The following is a 24,562-nucleotide window of genomic DNA, read 5'->3' as shown; positions in this document are numbered from 1 at the left end:
ACACGCCCCTGGTTCCGCTCTCACCGGAAGCCAGAAATCCCGTTAGGCCTGGACTTATTCTCGCGAGGTTTGTCGTACGCCCGGCCTGCACTGCGGTGTTTCCCGCGCGGGCTACCCCAGTTCCCGGGTGTACGGCGCGGCCTTTTGTACAGCCGCCGGCGCCGTCGCCGTCATGGGTTTCCTGAAACTGATTGAGATCGAGAACTTTAAGTCGTACAAGGGTCGGCAGATTATCGGACCATTTCAGAGGTTCACCGCCATCATTGGACCCAATGGCTCTGGTGAGATAAACCTGGCTGCGGCCCTGCGCACGTCCCAGCCTGGACCCCCTAATCCGGTAGCAGAGTAGTACAACCCAGCCCGTGCGACCAGAAATGTCGCGAACCCTCACAGGTTCCTTTCCCTCCGGAACGGGTTCAGTCCGAACCCGCTTTCCCAGCTCGGGTGCTCTGACTCGGACCTCTTCCCCAGGTGTCACTTGTCTGCTCTTTGCGCGGCCCCCGCCCCTGAGCGAGTGGTACGGGCCGATCTGTACGTTACCCCGCCCACTGCCCCCTCCCGCCAAAAGTGGCGCGTCCGGAGTTGTCAGCCAGCCGCGGGCCGTGCAGTTCCCCGCCGGACCTGCTGGATCTGGCTACTTCCCCTGCCTTGTTTGAACTCTCCGGAAAGTGTGGGGCTGCTGGTAGCCCTCCCAAGGCCTCCGGTCCCCAGCGGTACACTTTTCCCTCAGCCCAGCGCCCCCTCCCGCCTCGCATTGGTATGCTCCAATTCCTCCTTTTTTTTTTTTTACTTTCCTCCGGAGGCGGCACTTTTGAATTTCTGACCCAGCGCTCCCGTCTCCAGCGGGAGTGCTTGGGGTGTCCACCCTCCACCTCCATGTCAGAGGTGGGGAATGGCTTGAAATACCTCCTTTGTTACCACTGGAACCATTGAAAGAACTCATTCGCTCGCCAAATTTATTGAATGCTTACTGTTTTATAAGGAGTTGTTCAAGGTGCTGTGGAAACAGCGGAGAATAGAGTAAGCCTTGCTCTCAGGGGACTTGCATTCCAGAGGAGAAAGACAATAATAAAGAAGGAGAAAATAAGACAACTTTTGGCTATGATGAATGCTATACAGGAAATTAGGTTGATGGGATACAGTGACTTGGGTGTTGTCTTTAGAAAGAGCGGTCAGTAGATAACTGTATTGTATATTTGAAAGTTGCTGAGAGAATAGATCACAAGGAAAAAATTGTTTATGTGAGGTGATGGATGTTAACTTATTGTGGTAATCATTGCTTGGTATATGCAAATGTGGAATCATTATGTTGTTATTTGAAACTAATACAATGTTATATGTCAGTTATATCTCAACAAAATTTGGGGGTGGGGGAAGGGCGGTCAACTTAACTCCTCTGAATGATACGCTATTGGAGCGCCTGGGTGACTCAGTCGGTTAAGCGTCCGTTAAACTCTTGATCTCAGCTCTAGTCTTTATCTCAGAGTGGTCAGTTCAAGCCCCCCTGGGGAATGGAGCCTACTTAAAAAAAAAAAAAAAGTAAATAATACACTATGGATTTCTCCCATCTACCCCTACAAGCAGCCTCTTTGGAATCCTGCTGTGTTCCTCCACCCCAGAAATGTTCTAGCTAAATCATTTCCTAGCATGAAGGGCTGCCCTTGCTGACATACCTCAAACTCATGAACCTTCTCTGGAGTTTTGCCTGTGTTTGGTGCTCTCTGTAGAGCAAGGTTTCTCAACAGCGGCACTGTTGACATTTCTAGCAAGGTAATTCTTTGTTGTGGGGTTGGTCCTGTGCATTGTAGGTTGTTTAGCAGCATCCTGGGCTTTTACCCACTAGGTGGTAGCACCCCCACCCCCCACGTGTGACAACCAAAAATGTCTCCAGACATTGCCAGTGTCCCCTGGGAGGTGGGATAAATCACTCCCTGCTTCCCCTGGCCTAGAGGGCTAATGCTTGGGGTTCCACTTCAGTTTCTTAGGATTTTGGTGTGGTGGCCCCTGTGAAAAGAGCCAGAATGCACCTCTGGGCATTCACTCCTTTCAGCGTGGGTAGATTTGTATACGCAGCTGTTCCAAAAAGACCCTTAGTTTGGACCCCCTCCCCCCCCACTTCTTCAAAGCCCACCTGCACAAGCCATTCCTTGGGTCTCCTCAGTGAATTACTCTTTTTCTCTGGCTCACAGTAGATACTTGGTGCATGTTAATGTTTATATTTTTCTTTCTTGTATTCATGGGATACGTTTTTGTATCTTCATCACTGGTTTATGAGTGCCCCCCCAAAGAAGACATTCCTTAAAACATTTTATCAGTATTCAGCTCATAATGCATGTTATAAAAATGTTTACAGTATTGAATGATTGCTAGTAGGGAGGGCTTTGGTTGTGAGACGTTCTTACTATCCCTGGAGAGCATGGGAGAAGCCCAAAGGTTGGGAGTGGACACCTTGAAGTCTGACTCCCGGTCTGCTTGTTGTGTTAGCCCTGCTCTGATAAGGGAGCTGGAGCTAAGAGTTCAGACCTGTGTTAGGATAGGACTGCCATTTATTGAGCACCACTGTGTGTCAAGTACTTTATTTACTGGAACCTTTTACGTTTAAATTCTCAAAATGACACTATGAGGGAGATACCATTATCTTGGTTTTATAGGTGGGAAGGCTGAGGCACAAACCGTTATGATAACTTGCACACTGATTCTCAGAGCCAGGGTCAGAACCTGTGCCTGTCATACTTCAAAGCCTGTGCTTCTGCCGCTTCAGCCGAGAACTGAATTATTTTAGTTCAGCCCAGCATTATTTTAAAGGCTCTACCTATCAGTCATGGCTTTTTTAGATTTTCCAGGTGAGGGAATGGAAGGTCAGCTAAGAATTAGTGAAACTAAAAACCTGGTCTATTGGACTAGAATCCGAGCTCTTTTTTTTTATATAAGATGTTATTATTTGAGAGAGCAGGAGCAGAGGGAGAGGGACAAGCAGACTCTGCACTGAGCATGGACCCTGACATGGGGTTCAATCCCACCACCCCGAGATCACAACCTAAGCCTAAATCAAGAGTCAGATACTCAACCGAATGAGCCCGGGTACCCCTAGAACCCGAGCTCTTAATCACTGTTTTGTACGGCCTCTGTGGAAGGAACCAGGCTGCCATTTGTATAGCTGGGTAGAAAGGTGTGGGAAATAAGGTCCTCAGTTCAAGGTCGTATTAACATGTTAGGGGAGAATCTTGAGATAGAATTTATAGAGATTGGCCTGTTCTCCACTCCCTTGACCCCAGCCTAAATTAAAAAAAAATTTTTACCTGAGCCTAAAATGAAGAAAGTAACAATTGTGATTCCACTATTGAAAAGATAACCACTCTTTTTTTTTTTTTTTAAGACTTTATTTGTCAGAGAGAGAGTGCACAAGCAGGGGGAGCAGGCAGAGGGGGAGGCAGGCCCCCTGCCGACCAAGGAGCCCAGTGCGGGACTGGATCCCAGGACCCTGACCAGGATCCCAGGATCATGACCTGAGCTGAAGGCAGACACTTAACCGACTGAGTCGCCCAGGTGTCCCAAAGATAACCACTCTTAATGTTAAGAATCTTATTTATTTGAATAGCTCATACCTGCACACAATATAAAATTCAAAAAATCCCAAAGAATAGACAGTAAAAAGACTCCCTTCCCTGACCTGTTACCTATTTTCCTTTGGGAAGCAACCACTGGTTACACTGTTTACATTTTCATGTATTTTTTCCTATGCCTTTGCCTCTCCCCAAGTTTTTATTATGAAAATATTCAAACCTATATGTGTGTTTTTGCTTAATCATTTGAAAGTAAGTTGCAGACTTAATGGCATTTCACCTCTAGGGATTCAGCATTTGACTCCTAAAATCCTCATTTTCCTGTGTCACCACTAGACCGTGATCACACCTGGGAAAACTAATTTCCTTGTTATCTAATTATCTAGTTCGTATTCAAGCTTCCCTAATTGCTCCCCAAAATGTCTTTTGGGTTTTTTTTTTTTTTTTTTTTTTTTTTTAAGGGAAACTGGAATTCAGTTAAAGTTTGTGCACTGCCTTTGCTTGTTTCTCAGTGATTGCTTTCTGGAGTGGTTCTCCAAACTTTTCTTTTTAGATATTGACATTTTTTTTTTTTTAAGATTTATTTATTTATTTGAGGCGGGGGGGGGAGTAATTGTGTGCGCATGGGGGGATGGGGGGGCAGGGCAGAGGGAGAGAAGTGGATTCCCCACTAAGCGGAAAGCCGAGCTGGGACCTGGGACTCTCTCTATCTCACAACCCTGAGATCATGACCTGAGCCAAAATCAAGAATGGATGCTTAACTGAGCCACCCAGGTGCCCCTAGACATGGGCTTTTTTGAAAAGATCAGGGTAGTTGTCTTGGAGAGCATCCCAGATTCTCTCTTTGTCTTAGGATTGAAAATCCTAAGATTTACCATGTTCCTCTAACTGCTATATTTCCCATAAACTGGAAGGTAGATATAAAGGCTTGTTTAGATTGAGGTTAAATATTTTTGGCAAGATACTTCATAGATGGTGATGTATGCGTCATACTATATTACAATAAGAATATGCCCTTTTTTTGAGAGAGAGAGCATGTGTGCATGAGTGTGCCCATGGGGTGGGAGGGGCAGAGGGAGAGAATCTTAAGCAGATTCCATGCTGAGTGGGGAGCCCCATGGGGGGCTCAATTCCACAACCCTGAGATCACAACCCAAGCTAAAATCAAGAGTCTGACACCCAACCAACTGAGACACCCTGATGCCCCTAGGAATATGCCTTTTAAAAAATTATAGTAAAATATACATAGCCAAATTTGCCATCTTAATGAGTATACAGTTCAGGCGTATTAAGTATCGTCACATTGTACAACTGATCTGAACTTTTTCATCTTGCAAAATTGAATTTGTACTCAAACAGCAACTCCCCATTATTACCTTCCTTCAGCTCTTGGTTGGTTTTGTTTTGTTGTTGTTGTTACTTTTTTTTTTTTTTTTTTTAAGATTTTATTCATTGAGAGAGAGCGAGCACACAAGCAGGGGGAGTGGCAGGCAGAGGGAGAAGCAGGCTCCCCGCTGAGTAAGGAGCCCGATGCAGGACTTGATCCCAGGACCCTGGGATCATGACCTGAGCCAAAGGCAGACACTTAACCAACTGAGCCACCCAGACATCCCTGTTTTTTTTACTTTTAAACTTGGTTGAGATCATACTATATTGAGTTTTATATCTGCTTATTTTTTCTATTGTGGGCATTTCCCCATGTCATTAAAAGTTGTAGAACAATCCATTGTGTGAATATGCTGTTTCCTTAGTTGGGGTTCTAGTCTTTAACTGTTCTAGGTAATAATTGCATAGGGACTGTTTCTCTAAGCTGTCGAACCAAGGCTTTGGTGGGGCGGAGCTGTGTTTCCTGACTTCCCCTCCTTTGCTTTGCCCTCTGCTCCCTTAGGTAAGTCAAATCTCATGGATGCGATCAGCTTTGTGTTGGGTGAGAAAACCAGCAACCTGCGAGTAAAGACCCTGAGGGACCTGATCCATGGAGCTCCTGTGGGCAAGCCAGCTGCCAACCGGGCCTTTGTCAGCATGGTCTACTCTGAGGAGGGTGCTGAGGACCGCACCTTTGCCCGTGTCATTGTTGGTGGGTGAGGCTGGCCAGAAGGCCCCCCCTGGGTCCTGGGAGGTGACTAGACTAGTTGGCTGGGATAGGAGGGAGGTTTGACCTTCAGCCAACTCATGCACTGTCTTGTAGGAGGTTCCTCTGAGTACAAGATCAACAACAAAGTGGTCCAGCTACATGAATACAGTGAGGAATTAGAGAAGTTAGGCATTCTCATCAAAGCTCGTAACTTCCTCGTCTTCCAGGTGAGCATTTTTAAGTTACTGGCTATCTGCTGTTTGCTGACCCTTGTCCCATCCTCAGTGGGCCTGCTCCATCTTGAGCTTCATCTCTTCCCTGAACTAATGTAGCAGCTTCCTCACTGGGCTTACTGACTCCAGTCTGGCCCCTTCCAGTTCATCTCTTAGGCTAGGTTCATCTTATGAGGGCACAGATCTGTTTCTTTCCTTTTTCTCCTTAAAGCATTTCAGTGATTTCTCATTGCCTTATAAGGTGGTTGTCAAATTGTAGTCTCTGGATCAGCATCAACTGGGGACATGTTAGAAATGCACATTCTCTGGTTCCATCCTAGACCTATAGACATAGAGACTATGGGGTGGGCCCAGCACTGGGTATTTTACCAAGCTTTCCAAGTTATTATGCATGCTGAAGCTGGAGAACCATTGCTTTAGCATAAACTCCAAACTCCTGTTATTCAGGAAACATCCTTTGGTTCTTGTCCACCTCACTAGCCCCTCATCTGCCAGTACTTTTCCCTTCCAACCCTGCATTCCAGCCCAATTAAACCATTATAGTTCCCACAATTCACCTGCTTTCTTTGGCCTGCAGGCCTTTGCATATTAATTGTCCTTTGCATGAAATAACCTTCTCTCTTAACTTTCTTGGTTCTTCCCCATCTTTCAAACTCAGCTTAGATGTCACCTTTGGGAAGCTTTTCTGGACAGAAACCCCTGCCAGTCTCCCACCCACAAGCTTCTTTTAGTCCTTTTTCTGTGCTACTCCTGTCACTGCATGTAACACATGGCATTGTCTTTGCTTTTGTCCCTTTTGCTTCCTGTGCACCTCAAGAGGCAGGGAATGTGTCCTTAAAGCCCAGTGTGAAATGTGGCACAGGGTCAGTGACCTTTTTCTGAATGATCCAGTGGAAACGGGTGGAGGGAACTGGGCCGGCTAGGCTCTAAGCGGGGAGAGTGTTTTGACCTTTACTAGGGTGCTGTGGAATCTATTGCCATGAAGAACCCCAAAGAGAGGACAGCTCTATTTGAAGAGATCAGTCGCTCTGGGGAACTGGCCCAGGAATATGACAAGCGAAAGAAGGAAATGGTGAAGGCTGAAGAGGACACACAGTTTAATTACCATCGCAAAAAAAACATTGCGGCTGAACGCAAGGAGGCCAAACAGGAGAAAGAAGAGGTAGGCGGCTGGGCTGCCTGTGGGCTCTGAGGGGCCCGGATGGAGCCAGTACCTTACTGATGCACCCCTGTTTCCATGCCCTCGTTTGCACAGGCTGACCGTTACCAGCGCCTGAAGGATGAGGTGGTGCGAGCTCAGGTGCAGCTGCAGCTCTTTAAGCTTTATCACAATGAAGTGGAAATTGAGAAGCTCAATAAGGAACTGGCCTCTAAGAACAAGGAGATCGAGAAGGACAAGAAGCGAATGGACAAGGTAGAGGATGAGCTGAAGGAGAAGAAGAAGGAGCTGGGCAAAATGATGCGGGAGCAGCAGCAGATTGAGAAGGAGATCAAGTAAGAGGCAGGCCTGGGCCTGCAACCTGTGGGAAACCAAGAGCTGTGCTGTTTCCTAGGGCTCCTCTGAGCCTAGAGTCCAGTGCTCGCACTAGTTTGTCTTCCTCTTGACTTGCTTTGGCCAGAACCAAGCACATTTCTTGACTCGCATTTTAGACAAATAGAGTATTTAAGTATTCAGACTCTGGGGAGATAGATGGGTACTCATAAAAGAGAGGCCTTGAAAGGGGTGGTGACCTTGGCAAGTGAGAGGAAGTGATGGGAGGCCCAGCTCCTAGAGTGGCTGGGAATGCCTTCCTGGAAGAGGAAAACTGGAGCTAGAAGTTTAAAGGACAGGAATTTGAAAAGGTTAGATCAGATGGGGGCAACTAAATGGGTACAGGGCGTTATTGGGAGTTGTTCCTGAGGGGCCTGGCCTGGCTAGAGCTGAGGCAGGAGTGGTAGCTTTACCTAATGGAGTGGCTGGAATGTCAGGCTGAAGCCATCAGTTCCAGGGAATAGTCAGACTGGCCCTTTTCCGAGGATCTGTGCAGCATCAGGGCCCTTGTTCTTTAGGCAATTCCCTGAGGCTGGCTGGGGGCCTCAAGCCCCCCTTTGGGTAAAAAGCCTGGGAACCCCCCCTTTTCCCACACTGCTAACTGATATACTCCTCTCCCCTCTGGCAAAAGGGAGAAGGACTCAGAGTTGAACCAGAAGCGGCCTCAGTACATCAAAGCCAAAGAGAATACCTCCCATAAAATCAAGAAGCTGGAAGCAGCCAAGAAGTCCCTACAGAATGCTCAGAAGCATTATAAGAAGCGTAAAGGTGACATGGATGAGCTGGAAAAGGAAATGCTGTCAGTAGAGAAAGCCCGGCAGGAGTTTGAGGAACGGATGGAAGAGGAGAGTCAGAGTCAGGGCAGAGACTTGACCTTGGAGGAGAATCAGGTAAGCTCTGGGAGGGTTGGGGGTGGGATGGGGATTGCTCTGCTGACAGAGACTGATTTGGTTGGTTGTTCCTAACACAGGTGAAGAAATACCACCGGTTGAAAGAAGAAGCCAGCAAGAGAGCAGCTACCTTGGCCCAGGAGCTGGAGAAGTTCAATAGAGATCAGAAAGCTGACCAGGACCGGCTGGATCTGGAAGAGCGGAAGAAAGTAGAGACAGAGGTGGGCATGTGTTATAAGATGAGGGATAATGGGCCAGAGAAAAAGAAGTGATGGTAGTCTTAACAGTAATGACAATAGCTAACAACTAGTGAGCACTTACTGTGTGATAGGCGCTGTATTTTACTTGTATCCACTCATTTAATTCCTCGTTTTCCAAATGAGGAAACAGTAGTGCAGACATGAAGTAATTTGCCTAAGGTCACATCACTATGAAGTGGCAGAACCAGGATGTGAACCTGGGTAGTCTAGCTCTGAAACCCATATTCTTATTAAGTATACCTTGCTTACAGCCTTCCTAATAACAATAATAGTTGTTATAGTGCTCCAAGAAGAGCCTACGATGTTTCAGGCATTCTGCTAAGCACTTCCTTTAAAGATCTAAAAGAAGGTGGTAGGCATTAATATTAATAGCTATACTGTGTTAAGCACTTAATATGTGCTTTATGAAGGTGAGGTCGCCTACATTTTACAGATGAGAAAACAGGTGCAGAAAGGCCTGGAAAGCTTTACTTTGCCTTGGTTTGAGCCTCCCTGTTTGGTGAGGAAGCTAGCCTGAGCTAAGTAGAACACCATGAGAGGGTCTCAGGGATCTGGGAGGCCCATCAATTAGCAGAGCCACACTGAGCACTGTTGTGTGTCTGCTTTTTAGTAGGTTTCCCCCATTAGTGACAGATTGTCCTGGACCGTTGGGCTCTTGGATGAGTGGGTACATAGCGGGTATAAGCCAGGGCCCCATGGTCTTGGAGTTAACTTGCTCAGCCTCTGGTCATGGTGTGTATTTGTCTTTCTTCCAGGCCAAGATCAAACAAAAGCTGCGGGAGATTGAAGAGAATCAGAAACGGATTGAGAAACTAGAGGAATACATCACCACTAGCAAGTATGTGGCTCTGCAGCCTTTCTTCTTACTTCCAGGCTTGTTCTTGTGAACCCTGTCGGTCCTGCCCCTCCCCGGGCAGGATCAGCTTGGAAGGGTAACCCCTGTGTTCCCTCACTTTGTAGGCAGTCCCTAGAGGAGCAGAAGAAGTTGGAGGGGGAGCTGACAGAGGAGGTGGAGATGGCCAAGCGGCGTATTGATGAGATCAATAAAGAGCTGAACCAGGTGATGGAACAGCTGGGGGATGCCCGTATCGACCGACAGGAGAGCAGCCGCCAACAGCGAAAGGCAGAGATTATGGAAAGCATCAAGCGCCTATACCCTGGCTCTGTGGTAAGAGTGGAAAGGGAACTAATTTCCTGAGCACTTACTCTCCCACTCACTGTCAGATAATTTTCCCAGCAGCCCTGTGAGGACAAGGTTGCTTATCCCTTGTTTACAGCTGGGGGAACAGGCTCAGAGAGGTTAAGTGACATGCCCAAAACAGCACAGCTTATAAGTGGAAGAACTACAGTTCAAACCCAATTGTTCTGACTTGTGACCTCATGTTCTTTTCATCACACCAATTGCATCTTCCTGGAGGTTTTGTCTTGCTGTGTCCACTCCTCTGTGGAAGGTGGGGAGACTGGGTAGGCCTTTCGAAGAGGGAGGGGTCACAGGACAGGGATTAGTCTCCCAGGAAGTAACTTCAGCCTTCTATATATGATCTCCCTTGGCATGTACCAACCGATTCGTTTGCTTATAGGGACATCCTAGGCTTTATCAGAGCTCTTGGCCTCTTTTTTTTTTTTTTTTTTTTTAATTTTTTATTTATTTATTAGAGAGAGAGAGAGAGAGAAACAGCATGAGAAGGGATAGGGTCAGAGGGAGAAGCAGGCTCCCCGCTAAGCCGGGAGCCCGATGCGGGACTCGATCCTAGGACCCTGGGATCATGACCTGAGCCGAAGGCAGTCGCTCAACCAACTGAGCCACCCAGGCGCCCAGAGCTCTTGGCCTCTTGAACCAAATCCTGAGTTTCCAGGTTCCCTGAATATTATCTCTCTATTGCTGTAATTCCGTCCCTGGGTTCAACTTAATTTGTTTCCACAAATATTTCATGATCTCTCCTCTAGACACTGCTGGGGATATAGGGATGAATTAGGCTCATTCCCTGCCCTTGAAGATCTTACCCTTTATCTGATAGTTCTTAGGGAACCACAATTGGTTTAGAGGGCATGGGGGACGTGAACTGGAAAAAGATGTATTTTGCTGGGTGCTTGTGAGAATTTGAGGTGTAAGGTATCTGACATAGTGCCTGGGGCAGCAGTGGTCTGTGAAATGGTAAAAGTGAGGCTTAGAAAGATGCTTTTGGGGTTCAGGCATGACTGAAGTGATTGTTGCTTTGGGGCCAGAGTAGGGTTTTCCTCCATAGCATGGAAGCCGTGTTCCTCACACAGATTTTGGTCTGCCCCTTTCTGAGCTGGGAATTGGGGTTCTTGAGCCAGTTCCCAAAAGCCTCATGCTTCAATTTTCTCTTCTGACTTTCCTCAGTATGGCCGCCTCATTGACCTCTGTCAGCCCACACAGAAGAAGTATCAGATTGCTGTAACCAAAGTTTTGGGCAAGAACATGGATGCCATTATCGTGGACTCTGAGAAGACAGGCCGGGACTGTATTCAGTACATCAAGGAACAGCGTGGGGAGCCTGAGACCTTCTTGCCTCTTGACTACCTGGAGGTGAGGCTGGTGGGGATGGGGTCAGGGCAGTGTGAGAGGGCCCCTCCTCCTAGCCCTCCATGTTCTGCCACTTACTGAGCTGTTTCCACAGGTGAAACCTACAGATGAGAAGCTCCGGGAACTGAAGGGGGCCAAGCTGGTGATTGATGTGATTCGCTATGAGCCACCCCACATCAAAAAGGCCCTGCAGTATGCTTGTGGCAATGCCCTCGTCTGTGACAATGTGGAGGATGCTCGCCGCATTGCCTTTGGAGGCCACCAGCGTCACAAGGTTTGGATTCCTGTGTCCACGTTGGAGGTGGAGCGTCCTTGTCCACATTAGTATTGGAGATTCTCCTATTCATCTTCTCCCCCTCTTCTCCCTACTGTGTGTAGACAGTGGCACTGGATGGGACCCTGTTCCAGAAGTCAGGAGTGATCTCTGGTGGGGCCAGTGACTTGAAGGCCAAGGCTCGGCGCTGGGATGAGAAAGCAGTAGATAAATTGAAAGAGAAGAAGGAGCGGTTGACAGAGGAGCTGAAAGTAAGTCAAAGGCAGCACTGTCCCTAGGGGTTAGACTCCTAAGGCCCGGCCGGCCAGTGCCCTTCTTACCCCCTACCCCTTCCCTTGTCGACTTCAGGAGCAGATGAAGGCAAAGCGGAAAGAGGCAGAGCTACGTCAGGTGCAGTCTCAGGCTCATGGACTGCAGATGCGGCTCAAGTACTCGCAGAGTGACTTGGAACAGACCAAGACACGACATCTAGCCCTGAATCTACAGGTGGGGCCTGGCCTTCATCCCTGTCCTCCAAAGGCTACCCTCACATTACATTCCTGGCTGAAGTTTCTTTGGGGGGGGGGGGGGGGCGGAACTTGTCCCATCTCCCTCCACCCATCCTGCTTCAGGGAACCAAGCATAGCAGTCAGCCAGCCAGGGTTTCAGATCTCGGCTCTGTATGACGGGAGGCAACTTACTTAATGTGTCAGTATCAGGTTTTCATCTATTTGTAAAATGGGAGTTAGAATTACCACCTGCTTTATACCATTCTTACAAAGATTGAATGAATTCATACATGTAAAGTACTTAGACTGATTCCTTGAACCCAGTAAGTGCTCAGTAAATATTAGATGCTATTATTAGCATCAGTTATTCAACAGATAATCTGAGCTGTTTCGAAAAGTGAACTGAAAGTAAGTACAGGCATTTTATTCTCTGTGGGTGGGAGTTCTTCTAGGTGTGTTAATGTGTTTGATCATGGGGTGCTTCCCGAGACCAACCTGGAGGCATTATGTAAAATGTAGTATAAATATCCTTTTACCTTTTTCTAAAATCAAAAAGTCTGAATTCCAAGGGTTGTAGTTAAGGGAGTGTGGACCTATAATTGATGATGTTTACTGTGTGCCCAGCCCTGTGAATTGAAGCTGGCCGACTGGAGGCCGGGGAGGAAGCTGTGTGATGCTTCACGTGGGAGATAATGGAACCTTTACTGGGTAGTTCTGAGTTTTCTCAGCATGTGGAGCGCTAGCTCTTCCTGTCCAGGGGCCAGTGTGCTCAGAGTGGCTCTTTCCTTCAAGGAGCCTGGTCTCTTTTTTCCCTCAACCCTGTTCCCTGCAGGAAAAGTCCAAACTGGAGAGTGAGCTAGCCAACTTTGGGCCTCGCATTAATGATATCAAGAGGATCATCCAGAGCCGAGAGAGGGAAATGAAAGACTTGAAGGAGAAGATGAACCAGGTTGGTAGGGGCTGAACCGTGCCAGCATATGCAGTGGGGCAGGACGGGGCTGGCAGCAGCACTCTGACCTGAAGGACCTTTACCCTCCCTCACTTCTCCCCGAAGGTAGAGGATGAGGTGTTTGAAGAGTTTTGTCGGGAGATCGGTGTGCGCAACATCCGGGAGTTCGAGGAAGAGAAGGTGAAGCGTCAGAATGAAATTGCCAAGAAGCGGTAGGTGGAAGTTTGGGTACAAGAGGACTCGGGGGTGTCCTTGAGCCCCCAGCCTGATATCCTGGGAAGTCACATGGCATCATAAGACAGGGAGCAGCTCTTAGAACGATGGGTGTTTACTGTAGGTCAGCTTTAAAGAACAGGGACATCAGGGAGGCGGTGTGGCATAGTCTTGTGGTTAGAGTGCCAGCTTTATCTATCTATCTATTTATTTATTTAATTTGTTTATTATGTCAGAGCGCGCGCGTGCACACAAGCAGGGGGAGTAGCAGGCAGAGGGAGAGGGAGAAGCAGGCTCCCTGCTGAGCAAGGAGCCTGATATGGGACTTGATCCCAGGACCCCGGGATCATGACCTGGGCCGAAAGCGGACGCTTAACCGACTGAGCTACGCAGGCGTCCCAAGAGTGCCAGCTTTAAGCATGGTTTACCTGGGTTAGAATCCCAGCTCCCCAACTTGTTATCTTGGGCAGTGAGTGACTCGGGACCTCTCTGTCTCTGAGCCCTAGTTTCTTTATCTGTCAAGTTGGTTAATACTGATGCCTATCTCATGGCATTATTGGGCAGATCAGATGAACTAGTCTTTCTAAAGCATTTAGCATAATACTTAGCACCTACTAAGAGTAGTAAATGCTAGCTTTTATTATTGTCATTTTCCTGATAGGCAATGGGGTGGGGTCTGGGAGGTATGAAGTTCTAGGTCGGAAGAATAGTAAGAACAAAGCAACAGTTTCTCTTCTCTTCCCTTCTTTAGTTTATCCATTCATTTAACAAACTTTTCTTGAGTACCTTTGCTGTACCAAGTTGTCCTGTGCTAGGTATTGGTGGGGAGACAGGGGTGAGACCGACAAACATGACAGTCTCTGAAAGAGGTCACCGCCTGGACCCTGGGACTCAGTCTGCAGTTCATGTAGCCCATGGCCCATATAGTAAATATTCATTGCCCTCCTACCCCTAAGCCAGTCTCAAGGGATATAGAATGGACTCGGAGACTGTCCCTGTCCTCAGGGAGTTAACGGAATAATTGGGAAGACAAACAAGTAGGTCAACAATTTGATGCTGTACTTGATGTACATAGAAAATACAGAGGAAATGTTCAAAGAACTACAAGTCAAGAGGAAAAATAAAAACAAGAGACCCAACAGGGAAATGGACAGAGGATGTAGTTAGCATTTCATGGAAAGAGAAGCACACATGGCTGATAACTACAAATTGATGTTCAGTCTTGTTCCTAATCAGAGAACTACAAATTAAAATAGTCTAGCAGTATTTGGTGAAAATAAGTCTACATAAGCTCTGTGACTTAGCAAAGCCACTCCTGGCTGGGTATATATCTCAGAGAGAGTCTTGCCACTGGGTCACAAAGAGACACATTCAGGCTTGTCTGTCTTGGCATCATTTGTGGTAGTAGGATGTTGGTGGCAATGTGGACAGCCATCACTTATGGAAAATATAAGTTAAATGTGATGAATATACAGACTATACAATACTGTGTAGCAGTTCAAAGCAGGAACTGGATTTATAGGCAGTAACGTGGGTAAATTTATAACACTGTGCGTTTGTGAAAATTTAAAAACAAGCATATTTTACAAGGATATGCATTCTTAAGGCTATATACGTATGTATGTATGTATACATGTATGTCACTTTGGAGTACATGTTCACCATAGGGAAAATAATGGGAGTGGAAATCAGGAATGGAGACAAGGGTCTTGCACAGACAGTGAACATCCGTGTGTAAGGAACTGTGGGATATAATTAACTGCACCAAAAAGGGAGAAAGCCCAGAAAAGTGTAATAGAAACGAAGAACCTGCTCACAGCTGTCGGGAAAGCTTTTACAGAACAAGAAGTGATGAACTAGATGCCTGTAGAGTGAGTAGGACTTAGCCAGCTGGGCAGCAGACAGAAGGAAGTTCCAGGTAGTGAGAACAGCATGCTCAGAAGTGTGAGAGAGTATACCTTGTACTGGAAACTAAGTAGTTTTTGAATGTCTGGAGCATACAAATGGGGTCAGGAGGAAGGCGGGGGTGGTGGACAGGTCAGCAGGGGCCAGATCACAGAGGGCTTTATGAGTCATGCTTAGGAGATAGGACTTAAAATTGCATAGCTTAAAATTATAGGGTTAATTATATTCCATTTGGATTATAGTGACTAATAGGTTTAAGCTGCTAGCATGACATCTGGCAGCATCTGTCACACCATATTGGAGGAGTGGGGAGGCAGTTGGAAATTAGCCCTGCCTGGCCTGCTAGTATCTGGATGCTGGTTATATACTCTTTTGAGTTTCCGAAGAGACAGGGAGCAGGGCAATGGCAGGAATCTAGTATTTTCTCCATGGCTTTTTTTTTACTACCCAACCTCTGCTCCTTGAAGGTTCTGGGATATGGGTGTGTTGGGGGGTGATAGTTGAAAAGAGTCAAAGCCCGTGAGCAAAATGTGAGCAGAATGCAGCCAGTAATACCTGTCAATAATGATGGTAACTAAAATTTATTAAGTTCTTACTGGGTGTCCAGCATGCTTCTCAGGACTTGATGCATATTAATTCATTAAAAAATCTCCCAATAACTCTTGAAGTAAGTACTATTGTTATTTCCATTTTACACGTGAGGAGACAGAGGCATGGAGAGTATAACTTGCCCGAGATTACACAACTAGTAAATGGCAGGGTTTGGATGCCAGACCTCTTTTCCCATCACATTATATTGCGATGGTGCCATAGGAGGAGGAGCCTGGATTTTGGTATTAGACCTGGCTTCCAATCTCACATGTGCCCATTTACTAGCTGTGTGGCCTTGGGCAAGGTCTTTTACCTCTTGGCCCATGTTTCCTTATTTGTAAAATTAGGATAATAATGCTTACTTCTGGAACTATTAATTAGAGGATTAGAGGTAATTATGTAAAGTACACAGAAACTTAATAAATAGGAATTATCATAGCTGGTGGGTTCAGGTGGACCTTTTTGTGCCTCCTAGGAACTTGGGAGGGCTCTGGAGTCTTCCAGTGTATAAAAGGGGATTAGTGGAGTTTGGCCCAATCTCCCCTGCCTTGTGCCATATCCACAAGGCTAGGCTGAGGGACTTAGTTCTCCATCTTCAGGGAACAGTTTTATGTGGATGTGAAGGGATGAGCTGAGTGGTGACTGAAATTCAGCAGTAACTGAATCCCTGCATCCTGAACCTAGTTCTCCTTTCTCCCCACAGTTTGGAGTTTGAGAATCAGAAGACTCGCTTGGGCATCCAGTTGGATTTTGAAAAGAACCAACTGAAAGAGGACCAGGATAAAGTACACATGTGGGAGCAGACAGTGAAAAAGGATGAAAATGAGATAGAAAAGCTCAAGAAGGTAAGGAAGGAGAGCATAAAAAGACATACTAAAAACTGGGAGGAAAAATTGGAAGAGATATGATAGAAGGATAATATCCATAATTTATAAAGCCCCATTGAAATAAGGAAACACCAAGACCTGAATAGGAAAAAAAAAAATGAGTAAGAGGCACAAACAGTTCAAGATGATTCAAATAGCCCATAAACATATACACATAATTTAGCCTTATTAGAATTCAAAGAAATGCAAATTAAAGCAACAATCAGATGTAATTTGTTTCCTATCATGTTACCCAAGATTTAAAAAAAAAAAAAAAAACAACCCCAGATGATTAATACTGGCCACGGTGCACAAGACCAGCATTCTTACACCATATGGCACCATCCATCAAGAGTCTTCAGGATATATTTATCCCCTCTTAGTCAGTAATACCTGAGGAAATCCAAAATGCTGGCACAGCTTCGTGCACGGAGGTTGATGTTTATTACAAACATTTATAGTTCCATATTGGAAACTGTCCAGTGTCCTCTGGGAATTCAGAGTTTAGCAAATTATGCTATGTTCATACATGTAATTGCGTAGTTTAATGGTCTTCAAATTTTAGTAGTACACAGACCCCATTTAAAGACCTAAGATCTTTTTTAAAAAATCCTTGACGTTAAATACATACAAACATACATACTTAGAGCACTTCACCAAAAAGCCAGGACAGACTTATAAATTAATTTTTATAATTAACCACATTAATTTAGCGCAACAGATGATGGTGTTTTGCTGAAACCTAGTCCCTTTTCACATTGCACCAGTGTTACTCACGGCTCAGTTCGAGTCAGGCTTGCCTGTGTCACTGGGTATCGTCCAACAACTCACTTTTCCTACATTCTTTCTCTTTTAAGTTCCTGTGAAACCTTTGTTCTTCCTACAGCATCCCCTCCTGAGGTGATTTGATCCTCTTCACTTGGCTTAAACCTATCATTTGACTTTTATGTCTGCCTATGTTTGTTGTTGGGGAGGTGTGTGTGTATGTATGTGTGCGCATGCATGCGCATGCGTGTGTTTTCATTAAACTCTGATAATTAAAGTAGTCCTCTTTGCTGTCACTGGAATCTTAAATGCAAATGCAGATCGGGCAGGAGTAAGTGGACAGCTAGATGATCCAGAATCCTATTTCTATGCCTTTTTGACTTTTTATTTTGAAATCATTTGAAACTTAGCAGAAAGTGGCAAGACTACTACAGAGAACTCCTACCTACCTGCCACCAAGATTCACCAATCACTGACATGCCATATTTGCTTCTGCATTGTCTGTGTATGCATATTATTTTTATGAGCCATTTGGGAGGAAGTGGCAGATATGTCCCCTTTAAGTGACTTTAAGATCAAAATGAAAACCAAACGTTCTTCCTTTTAAAAAATCAGATCTATTAAGTAAGACTACAATCCCCTTGACTGACCACTCTCAATGCCACTCCCTTTCCTCTTCCTGGAGCTAATCCCATGTAGTGGGTATTCTTCCAGACCTTATAGGCATTTACTTAAATACTTGTACATTCATGTCGTACTCATAGAAAATACATAGTATTGTTTGTGTGGTTTTTTTTTTTAAACATTGATGTTATATTGCCCATGACAGTAATTTTAATGTGGAAAAGGTGCTCAAATATAACATTAAGTCAGAATATAGGGTTTTAATTGCAATATAGTCTAAACTCTGTAGAGCCTGTCTATAAGTAGTGTTAAGAGGAAATAGGCTAAAATGTTAATTGGTTGTCTCTGGCTGGTGGGATTACGAGTGATTTTTTTTCTACTTGATACTGTTTCAATTCTTTGCACTTTTCTATATCAGGCAACTTGTATAATGGGGTGTGGGGGAGGGCAACCAAATTTGAAAAAAGATAAAGAGACACCTAAAGGGTGATGGTGGTATGTGAAAGCAGAGCTTCCTGAAGAGAGGCTCTGACATGCCTTGGAGGCTCCTTCTGCCTGGTGGAGAGGGTGGGGGGGCAAGGGGAGAAGATCTTAGAGGAGATGAGGAAAACGTTCACTTCTTGTCCTGTTCCCCCTGCTGGGACCAGGAGGAGCAAAGACACATGAAGATCATAGATGAGACCATGGCCCAGTTACAAGACCTGAAGAATCAGCACCTGGCCAAGAAGTCGGAGGTGAATGACAAGAATCATGAGATGGAGGAGATTCGTAAGAAACTGGGGGGCGCCAACAAGTGAGTGGGTTCAGGCCTGGGGTTGGGGGACCTAGGTAGAGCAGGCAGCCTGCTGGATTTGGATCTCACCTTTCTACCTGGACCTTTTAGGGAAATGACCCATTTACAGAAGGAGGTAACAGCCATTGAGACCAAGCTGGAACAGAAACGCAGTGACCGCCACAATCTGCTGCAGGCTTGCAAGATGCAGGATATCAAGTTGCCGCTGTCTAAGGGCACCATGGATGACATTAGTCAGGAAGAGGTGAGTATCAGATCACGGCTGGTGGTGGGAGTGGGCAATGAACAGCATTAACCAGGGATGGGGGATGAAAGTGACCGGGGGCGGCGGGGGGCGCAGTGGGGGGAAAGGGAAAAGGATGGTGGGCGGGGGTGGTGGGGGACAGAAGGAGGGATGCAGGGGAGATGAGGCAGGGTGAGGCTGTGAAGGCAGGTAGGGGAAAGGTAGTAGCCTTGGTATGAAAGGGAAGTTGAGTTGGGGGTGGTGCTGGATGTCAGTAGGTGGTGAGGGAGGGAAGCCAGGAAAAGATGAAATCATTCTGTAACCTTAGGGACTTGAGCTAAAAGCTCTAGCAGGTGTTGGATATTGCTAAGAGTGGCAATTGAGGGACATTAGCCAAGAGCAAAGGAAGATGGAAGATGGGGGACCTGAGAGATGATGGCCGAGCTGCAGTGAGGGAGGTTGGCCAGGAGACGGTTGGGTAAGGGACATCAGCAATGCAGAGGTGACAAGGCTTAGTCATAGGAAAAGGGAGGGACACTAGCCAGTAGAGGAGCCAAGGCATTTTATGCACTGAAGGTGAAGATTGGTAGCAAGGGGTGGGAACATTAACTGAGAGGAGGTTTGCATATATCTGTCTTAGACCTGGGCATGTATCTCAGCCCCACATGTCTCTCTCCCTCCCTCTTCCCAAATAGCATTTCAGTTTAATTCAGCAAAATATTTTGAACACCAGAAATGTGCCAGGCGCCTTGGTAACATGTGACGTAATTACTCCTAATCCTAAACACAACCCTGCCAGGCAGGCAGTATCCCATGTTACAGTTGAGGGTTTGTTTAAATCAGGTTTCTGGTGTCAGGATCTGAGCCATGACTTGCCCAGGATGACAGTGTTAGTAGTAGAGCCCAACTTTGAACTGAGGTCTTTGTGCCTTCAGAGCTGCTGTCCTGCCATAGGTGCTCCAGCAAGGTGCTTCGAAAAGACTTTGAAGGCTACAAAGGAGTGCACCCCCCCCCCCCGGCCCCCTTTAGAGGGGCATTCTATGGCCAGTGTGCTCCATTGGACTCTCCCTCTCACCATTGCAGGGTAGCTCCCAGGGGGAGGATTCAGTGAGTGGTTCCCAGCGAACTTCCAGCATCTATGCACGAGAGGCCCTGATCGAGATTGACTACGGTGACCTGTGTGAAGACCTGAAGGTGAGGATCAGCCACAGGGGTGGTGACATCCTCCCAGCTGTTCAAAGGGAGAGTCAGCCCACCCGGGGGCCCCATGGAGACCACAGCTACAAAGAGGGGCAGGCTGGCGAGGAAGGGAGGGAGCTGTGATTTAGTGTCTCCCCTAGCTATGCACACACAGACACAGGCGCATCTTCCACCACCACCCTCAGGTGCCCCCGTCCCTGCCTGCTGCCAGTCTTCCCCTTCCACGCATGTTGTACACTTCTCGGCCCAGGTGCACACACAAAGGACATGCTCCTTTACAGCGAGCAGATGGGCCTTGGGTGTCCTCGGTGCTCTGTCCCCGGCGCCCTTCCCTTCTCACTTTTGGCATTCTCGCATCCTGGGTATCTGTTTTACCCCCTTGGCCCCAGCTGCCATGTGTGCTATGCTCCACAGGTACCTCAACCCCCAGCCTTCCCCAAATCTGCCCTTTCTCCTCGGTGCCAGCCACAGGTTCAAACCAGAAATCTGTGCCTCATCCTCGACTCCCCCTCTCACTTTGCATATTCATTGAATTACCAAGCCCTATCCATTTTACCTCCTCAATATCTATTGAATTCTACTTTTTTTCTGTTTCCACTGTCTCTCTAGTACAAGCCATTTCACCTCTCACATGGCCTACTGCAGGAACCTCCTAAACACTTCCTGATGCTTTCCCATCCATCCTTATGGCCAGGGGGACATGATTTTTTAAAGAAATCTTTATTGTGGAAAATTTCAAACATACACAGAAAGAGAATAATATAATGAACCCCAGTACCCATAACCCAGCTTCAACAGTTAGCAACATATGGTATCTTGTTTTCTGTATCCCTCCCTTTCCAATTGGCATATTTTAAGTCAAATTCCAGGTAACATTTCATTCATAATTAATCTCTAGAAAGAAGGACATTTTAAAAAACATAATAGTATCATACCAAAAAAAAATTGAAGACTAACTGCAATATCACCTAATATTCAGTAAATGTTTGGATTTGCACGAATATCCCATAAATACCATTCTTTTTTAAAAAACATAGTCTGTGTATTTAAATCAGGATTCAAAGGAGGTTCATATGTTAAAAGTGGTCTCTCCTAGTCTGTACCATTTTCTTATCCCTTTTTATTTTTTTATACCTATTTATGGAAGAAACTGGGTCATTGGTCGTGTACAATTTTCTACATTCTGAATTTGGCTTGATTATGTCCTATGATGTTATTTAACGTGTTCTTCCATTCCCTGTATTTCCTGTAAACTGGTACTTAAATCTAGGGTTTGATTGGATTTAGTTCATTTTCTGTTTATTTTTGGCAGGAATATATCATAGGTGGTGCTGTCTACTTGTGAACTTTCTTTTGCGTCGCATAAGTTGACATTGAATGTCATTTCGATCTTTGTACTAAGTTTGGTCAGTGTTCAACATTACCTGTGAAATATTCTTGTCAAAAACTCAAGGATCTGATCAAGCTTTTATGGCCACCAATTATATGAAACACCAGCGCCAGAGAATGTGTTAAATAAAAACACAGGGATGCAGTTAGCTAAATCCAGACTGTGGGAAACTATGGGCCTGGTCTCTTCCACTGATAAATGAAAGAAACCAAACAGAGGGGGAAAATTTTTATTGGCTATAAGAGACAAATCAACCAATGGGAATGTGTGGCATTTCTGTGAATCCATTGCAAAGAGAGGAAGGGGAATTTAGCCATTAAATGAGACTTAAGAGACAGATCAGCTAATTGCGATGTGTGTACCTTATTTGAAACCTGCTTTGAAAAACCTGTGAAGAATTTTTTTTTTTTTTTTTTTTTTACAAAACAATCAGGATAATTTGAACACTGACCAAAGAATTTATGATGTTCAGAAATGCCTATGTTTTTAGGCGAGATGATGATATTGTGGCTTTATTTTTTAAGTATCCTTATCTTTTTAGCAGTGGTTCTCAATGGTGCATGGGTTTTTCCTCCCCAGGGGACTTTTGGTAATGTCCGGAGACACTTGCAACATCCACCTGTCATAACTGGTTACTGACAGTGTCTTGTAGGTAGATACAAGGGATGCTGCTAAACATCTTAACAGTGCACAAAGGACAGCCCTCACAACAATGAGTCATCTGGTGCAAAATGTCAATAGTGCTGAGATTCAGAAACCATTTTAGAGATATACCGAAGTATTTGTGGATGAAGTGGTATGTCTGAGATTTGCTTTAGAATAATTGAAGATAGAAAGGAATTGAGTATAGACTGAGATTGCTTTAGAATAATTGAAGATAGAAAGGAATTGAGTATAGATGGCAGAGTATTGGCCATGAGTTGATAATTTTTGAAGCTGGGTAATAAATATATGGGGGTGCATTATATTATTCTCTGCATTTTTGTGTCTGTTGAAAATTTACATAATATAAAGTTAAGAGAAAAATAATCCTGATCACCAGGTTCAGGTATTGTTAGCCCGTCAATTTTTATAAAGTTCCCTGTCAGCCTTTCACAAGTTGGTTTTAACAGCTCTTTTTTTTTTTTTTTTTAAAGATTTTATTTTTATTTATTTATTTGAGAGAGCGCATGCATGTGTGAGCTGGGGGCGGGGGTCAGCGGGACAGGGAGAGATAGAATCCCAAGCAGACTCTCCACTGAGCACAGAGCCCAATGTCAGGCTCTGTCTCAGGACCCTGAGATCATGACCTGAACTGAAATCAAGAGTCGGACGCTTAATTGACTGAGCCACCCAGGCGCCCCGGTTTTAGCAGCTCTTAATGATCATTGCCTAGCTTTATCAAGGGTTGCAAAATGGTAATTTCCTAATTCTTCCTTTCCTCCTCCATTTATTTATTGGAATTCTAAAAAGAATTTTCCCATATCAACTATTTGGTTCCTTTGAAATACAGCCAGTACAGAAAAGGTAGGATAAATGCTTCATTCTTTTATTTACCAGCTTTCGGAATGGGGCGGTTGCCCTTGTAACCTTTAAAGGTTTTTAATTTGTATTTTTTGTAAATTTAACTGTTTAAATGTATTTTGATGACTCTGTTGGAGTCATTTTTCTTCTTGATGCTCATATTGTCCCATCCTTGTCCAGTAGGAGCCACTTCAAGTTGATTTTTGTTGTTCTTATTTTTAGATTTTTATTGAAAATTTCACATGGCAAAAGTAAAATAGCACAGTGCTATCTTGTATAGCCATCACCAATTTCAGCAGTTAGCAACTCGTGGCCAAACTTGTTTTATGTGCACTCCATCCACTTCCTCCTCTCTCCCCACCCCTGGGTTATTTCAAAATACAGTCAACCCTTGAACAACATGGGTTTGAACTGTGCAAGTCCACTTATACATAGATTTCCTTCAGTAAATATAGTACAGTACTTGTAAATGGATTTTCTTAACATTTTCTTTTCTCTAGCTTACTTTACAATATGTGTTAATCACTGTTTATGTTACTGGTAATGCTTCCAGTCAACAGTAGGCTATTAGTAATTAAGTTTTAGGGGAGTCACAAGTTAATATATAAGTGGATTTTTGGCTGTGTGGGGGGCTGATGCTCCAACCCCCTTGTTCAAGGGTCAGCTGCAAATTCTGGACATCATGCCATTTTATTTGTAAATATTTCAGAATGTATCTCTAAAAGAGATAATTCTTAAAAATATCTAGAATTGTTATCATACCAAAAACAATAATTTCTTAATTTTGAAGCTATGTATTATAAAATAATTCCTTATTATTAGTATTATAATTAGTATTCACATTTCCCTGATTGTCATGCGCGCACACACACACACACACACCACCTCTTCTTTATCCATTCATCTGTTGATGGATGTCTGGGCTCTTTCCATAGTTTTTCCAGCTATTGTGGACATTGCTGCTATAAACATTGGGGTGCAGGTGCTCCTTTGGATCATTGCATTTGTATCTTCAGGGTAAATACTGAGTAGTGCAATTGCTGGGTCGTAGGGTAGCTCTATTTTCAACTTTTTGAGGTACCTCCATACTGTTTTCCAGAGTGGCTGCACCAGCTTCCATTCCCATCAACAGTGTAGGAGGGTTCCCCTTTCTCCACATCCTCGCCAACATCTGTCGTTTCCTGACTTGCTAATTTTAGCCATTCTGACTGGTGTGAGGTGGTTGGTTGATATGACTCTTAAGTCTCATTTAATCTATGGTAGTCCCCCCTTGTCTCTGCCTTCGCTTTCCATGGTTTCAGTTACCCATGGTCAACCACAGTCTGGAAGCAGATGGTCCTCCTTCGGACCTATCATCAGAAGGTCAGTAGTAGCCTACCTGGTGCTGTGTCACAGTGCCTGTGTCATTCACCTTACTTCATCTCATCGTGGAGGCTTTTTTTTTTTTTTTTTAAGATTTTATTTATTTATTTGACAGAGAGAGACGCAGCTAGAGAGGGAGCACAAGCAGGGGGAGTGGGAGAGGGAGAAGCAGGCTCTCCGCGGAGCAGGGAGCCCGATGCGGGACTCGATCCCAGGACCCTGGGATCATGACCTGAGCCGAAGGCAGACGCTTAACGACTGAGCCACCCAGGAGCCCCTATGTAGGCATTTTTTATTATCTCACATCATCCCAAGAA

General features: G+C 45.3%; 1 protein-coding gene across 5 annotated transcripts in view; it reads left to right on the top strand.

The window, feature by feature from the left end:
• The window catches only part of SMC1A (structural maintenance of chromosomes 1A), a 57,131-nt gene that overhangs the window by 11,905 nt on the left and 20,664 nt on the right, over positions 1-24,562 (top strand). For 2 of the 5 annotated variants that reach the window (XM_034986982.1, XM_034986901.1), the window contains exons 2-19: positions 5,452-5,640; positions 5,752-5,864; positions 6,829-7,032; positions 7,126-7,364; positions 8,033-8,291; positions 8,372-8,512; positions 9,307-9,389; positions 9,512-9,719; positions 10,917-11,102; positions 11,194-11,373; positions 11,478-11,624; positions 11,722-11,859; positions 12,694-12,810; positions 12,916-13,022; positions 16,223-16,364; positions 18,422-18,567; positions 18,658-18,811; positions 19,874-19,984. In XM_034986982.1, the coding sequence (XP_034842873.1) occupies positions 5,466-5,640; positions 5,752-5,864; positions 6,829-7,032; positions 7,126-7,364; positions 8,033-8,291; positions 8,372-8,512; positions 9,307-9,389; positions 9,512-9,719; positions 10,917-11,102; positions 11,194-11,373; positions 11,478-11,624; positions 11,722-11,859; positions 12,694-12,810; positions 12,916-13,022; positions 16,223-16,364; positions 18,422-18,567; positions 18,658-18,811; positions 19,874-19,984 (2,850 nt within the window). In that variant the 5' untranslated portion in view covers positions 5,452-5,465. Of the gene's footprint in view, positions 1-26; positions 282-5,451; positions 5,641-5,751; positions 5,865-6,828; positions 7,033-7,125; positions 7,365-8,032; positions 8,292-8,371; positions 8,513-9,306; positions 9,390-9,511; positions 9,720-10,916; positions 11,103-11,193; positions 11,374-11,477; positions 11,625-11,721; positions 11,860-12,693; positions 12,811-12,915; positions 13,023-16,222; positions 16,365-18,421; positions 18,568-18,657; positions 18,812-19,873; positions 19,985-24,562 lie in introns of those variants that run through there. The other 3 variants (XM_034986737.1, XM_034986816.1, XM_034986650.1) reach the window with 3 other exon arrangements.

The sequence above is a fragment of the Mirounga leonina genome, unplaced genomic scaffold (genome assembly GCF_011800145.1).
Source record: "Mirounga leonina isolate KUSES-001 unplaced genomic scaffold, KU_Mleo_1.0 Mir_101529, whole genome shotgun sequence".
NCBI lineage: Eukaryota > Metazoa > Chordata > Mammalia > Carnivora > Phocidae > Mirounga > Mirounga leonina.
The sequence above is the reverse complement of the archived record's forward strand: the minus strand, read 5'-3'. Positions and strand labels throughout refer to the sequence as shown.